This window comes from Poecilia latipinna, unplaced genomic scaffold (assembly GCF_001443285.1).
Source record: "Poecilia latipinna isolate Pla-1442-1.1 unplaced genomic scaffold, P_latipinna-1.0 Scaffold5138, whole genome shotgun sequence".
NCBI classification, from domain to species: domain Eukaryota; kingdom Metazoa; phylum Chordata; class Actinopteri; order Cyprinodontiformes; family Poeciliidae; genus Poecilia; species Poecilia latipinna.
The window spans coordinates 5,917-9,591 of NW_015117754.1; the positions used below are offsets into that span (position 1 = coordinate 5,917).

The 3,675-nt window shown below is 47.8% G+C and overlaps 1 protein-coding gene across 1 annotated transcript; it reads right to left on the reverse strand.

Moving 5' to 3' along the window:
- Positions 1-19: 19 nt before the first annotated feature.
- Positions 20-2,292, reverse strand: LOC106943317 (chymotrypsin A-like). Its single transcript, XM_015026629.1, has 7 exons — positions 2,184-2,292; positions 1,897-2,000; positions 1,183-1,262; positions 1,037-1,115; positions 784-964; positions 331-464; positions 20-245 (listed from the first exon to the last, which is right to left on the reverse strand). Exons 1-7 carry the CDS (start codon positions 2,233-2,235, stop codon positions 84-86), a joined length of 792 nt encoding a protein of 263 aa, XP_014882115.1. The 5' UTR covers positions 2,236-2,292; the 3' UTR covers positions 20-83.
- Positions 2,293-3,675: the final 1,383 nt, after the last annotated feature.

The window sequence follows — 3,675 nt, forward strand, 5'->3', positions numbered from 1 at the left end:
AACAAGACATGGCAGCAGGTTTAGTCAGTTTCTGTGTTTTATTGTAGATCAGGCTAGAAGTGGAGGCCGACCGCTGAGCACGCTCAGTTGGCAGCGATGGTCTGGTCGACCCAGGCGCGCAGCTCGGTGACGCGGGCGTAAACGGCGGGAGTGCTGGTGCTGCAGGTGCTGCTGCCCCAGGACACGATGCCCACCAGAGTCCAGGCTCCGTTCTTCTCACAGACCAGAGGACCTCCAGAGTCACCCTGAGGAACAGAGCAAAGAAACCCAACAGGCTGGTGAAAACTGGGAGGTCAAACTGGATGAACAGAACCGGGTCAGAACTCCCACCATGCAGGAAGAGGCTCCGGCCGCTCCGGCGCAGATCATCAGGTTGGTGATGTTGCTGCCCCAGTATCGACTGCAGTCAGAGTTGGTGAGGAGGGGCAGAGCGGCCTGCTGCAGCAGGGCGGGGGTGTTAGCGGCTGAAAAACACACAACAGTCACCAGCAGAACGTTCAAACTCATTAGAAACTATTTTCCAAGTCAGGCGGCCCCGTCCATTTACTACAGTAAAGACATGATTATTACTCAGGAATAAAAACAATTTTCAGGGTTCTTAATTTCAACCCGGAAGATGACTTAAGACATTTTATGGATTTAGTGAATGAAGTGAACCTTTGAACAGAAAACCAGGTCTGAAAAATATGACAGGACCCCTGTGTTATTAATTATTGTAAAGTTTTTGTTGCTTGCAATCTCTTGATTCTCTCGTAAAGGCTTGTGAGCGTCAGCAGCCGTTACCGTTGTAGCGGGTCAGACCCCAGCCAGAGGTCACACACTTCATGCCTCCAGGGAAGTTATCGGAGGACCCAGCCAGGCACACGGGGGAAACCCGCATGTTAAGCTGGGCGGGGCTGGACAGCTTGATCAGGGTGATGTCGTTATTGATGGTGTAGCTGTTGTACTGGGGGTGTCTGAACACCTGGCAGGAGGTGACATGTTTAGGAGTGGCAGGTTAAAGGTCAGGGGATGTCATGTGAACGGTCTCACTTACCTTGCCAGGAGAAATCACCTGGATGCTCTCTGCGTTGGAGGAGCGGTCGTGCTCTCCGAGGACCACACGGTCGCCGGACCTGCAACACACCAACGCTTTGATCACTTCTTCTTAGGTAACGCAGACCTCAGGTGTGTGATGCTTACCTGATAGTGCAGTGAGCAGCTGTCACCACCCAGTTCTCATTGATGAGAGAGCCTCCGCAGAAGTGGAAGCCAGTGTAATCCTGAAACAGAGGTTGGTCCCATTTTAACAGCTGTGCAAGTTGTAATGACTCTGCAGCCTGACGTAAGGCCGCACAGGTCAGAGGTCAGTTCAGAGACGCAGCTGATAAACTAAGAGGAGGTGACGGCTGCACGCCAAGGCTGCCGTTTGACGGCAAAGAGAAGCTAGGTTGGTATTTTCCAGTCCTGGAAAAATCAGAGGATGGATGCGTTTGCTCTGACAGCAGCACGTTTACATGTGTGACATCTCTTCCAGCCTAAAGTCAGACCTGGATCTGCTGATGTGGCCATCAGGTTGGTGATCAGTACGCGACAAACACTGATTTCTGACGGTAAACATTAGGAGCATGCAGTCTAAGAAAGATAAACTTTTATTCTGCAACATTTTTGTCGTCTCCACCCGTTTAATATTGGCTTCACATGTACAAATTCAACACCCTCCAAAGTTTAGAAATGATCAAATCTCCATAGAGTTGTTCAGTTGAACTGATGATCTGCAGGAGGGTGAGGTAGCGATCCTTGTACCAGCAACGGTTATCGGCTAGAAAATATTTCTACATCAGAGATGGTTCTTAAAAAGGAAGTGAGCATCCCTGAAGTTAACAGAATAAAGCATCTTTGTTTGTGTGAGTTTACCTGAAGAGACACCTGCCAGGGCCAGGAGTGAGGCACAGCCTCCTCACCGTTCACGATACGGGCGTAACCGGTGATGACGGGAGTGATGGCAGGTGTGCCGCAACCTGATGACATCATCATTACATCATTACCAACATCAATTAGAAATAAACTCCTGGCATCTCAGGAGAAGGACATGTTTCCTCTCCCTTCAACCGAAGCTAGACGTCTTTCTAAGCTCATGCAGTGTAAACGGTCTGCAGAGACGCTCGTCTCTGAGCGACTCTGCTGATGAAGGCCGGTCTCACCGTAGGCGGCGCCGACAAAGGCGAGGCAGGAGAGGATCCACAGGAAGGCCATGGCTCGATCATGTCCACTCCCTTTGGGCCCGCTGCTTTTATACGTCAGTGGAGTGACATGATTGGACGGGACAGCAAGGACATCTTATCAGAGGACAGTGGGAGTTTGGACAGGTGTGGGTATTTTTCCACCTGAACAGGCAGGAACACGAAGGTCAGAATGAGGCTGAGACCATAAGGCTGGAGGTTAAATTAGAATTAAAATCAAACTCGCACAGTCTACTCACCTCTCTTGGAGAACAACTGGGCTATATATTGACACTCTAGTCTTTTTTCTCTTTCTTTTTGAAATATGTCCAATTGGTTCCTAATATATAAGCCATGCCTGTGCTCTCTAAAGCAGCATGTTGTCATCAGTTGAGGGTTTTGAGATGGACACGGTGGACCCAGATATGAAGAGTAAATGACGTTTTAAGGATGAAATAACAAAAAGCCAGGAAGCACAGGTGAACTTAGAAGCAAGGAACTCCACACTAGTTGCACTGGTAAACAGGGTAATGACACGACATCCAACTACGACTATAGACACGGCAATAGACGAGGACCCGACAGGGAAAAGAGACACAGGTATGCATAAATACACAGGGAAGGCAATCAGGAGAAATGAGGGACAGCTGGGGACAATCCAGGGGTAGAACAACAGAGACTGAACTGAACACAGAAAATCTGTCAAAATTTGTCATCTAAATTTGTCATGAAATGCGGTGTGAAGTGGTGAGGCAGATGTAATACACCCAGGTCAAAATGAAGAAAATTATGGTTTTAATGAAGAAAAGTACACAAATAATTCCAAAATCCAGGCAGCACAGTAGAGCGGAGGGCTAAGGCTCTAAACTGGTAGCAACTGGTGAAAACGAACAATACCGGCAGCTAGACAAGACAGATTCGACAAAGATCTGACAAAGAACACGGAACACAGGTGGCACACAGAGCATAATCAGGGAACAAGACACAGCTGGGAACAATTAACGGGTAGACTAGTGATGGACCTTCTGAACCAGGCTTGTGCCGAGTAAAAAGGGGGCGTGTCTGATGAAACCCCGCTTCGAGGCTTGTGTTGTCTTGCTGAAAACCACGTGACTGGCAACAAACGAGGCCTGGCATTGCATGGGTCATGTGACTGCTTCATTTAGCGTGTCGATTTTCAAAATAAAAGCACGATTAGCCGTGCTACTTCATGGGTTGTTGTCCATTTGGTCGCAGATCAGAGGAGAATATTTGTCTTCAGTGGCCAAAATAAAATGAACACTCACCAACATATTTGATGTGTTTTGATGATGGCACTCATCAAAATGTAAAGTTTGTTACTGATTTTCTCAATTGTAGATTATGTTGTTTTTTTATAACTATATTTTTGTGATTTTATGATGTAAATCTCTTTGAACTCTTGGCATGTCGATGTGCCTCCAGCAGGAGGAAGCTGGAATCGAACCTACAACCT

Bases quoted from the DNA above. Each gene is read 5' to 3' on its own strand.
- LOC106943317 (XM_015026629.1), bottom strand. From the start codon at position 2,235: ATGGCCTTCCTGTGGATCCTCTCCTGCCTCGCCTTTGTCGGCGCCGCC. The intron at 2,001-2,183 runs GTGAGACCGGCC...TGATGTCATCAG, and splicing joins CTTTGTCGGCGCCGCCTACG to GTTGCGGCACACCTGCCATC. The intron at 1,263-1,896 runs GTAAACTCACAC...CCTCTGTTTCAG, and splicing joins CCTGGCAGGTGTCTCTTCAG to GATTACACTGGCTTCCACTT.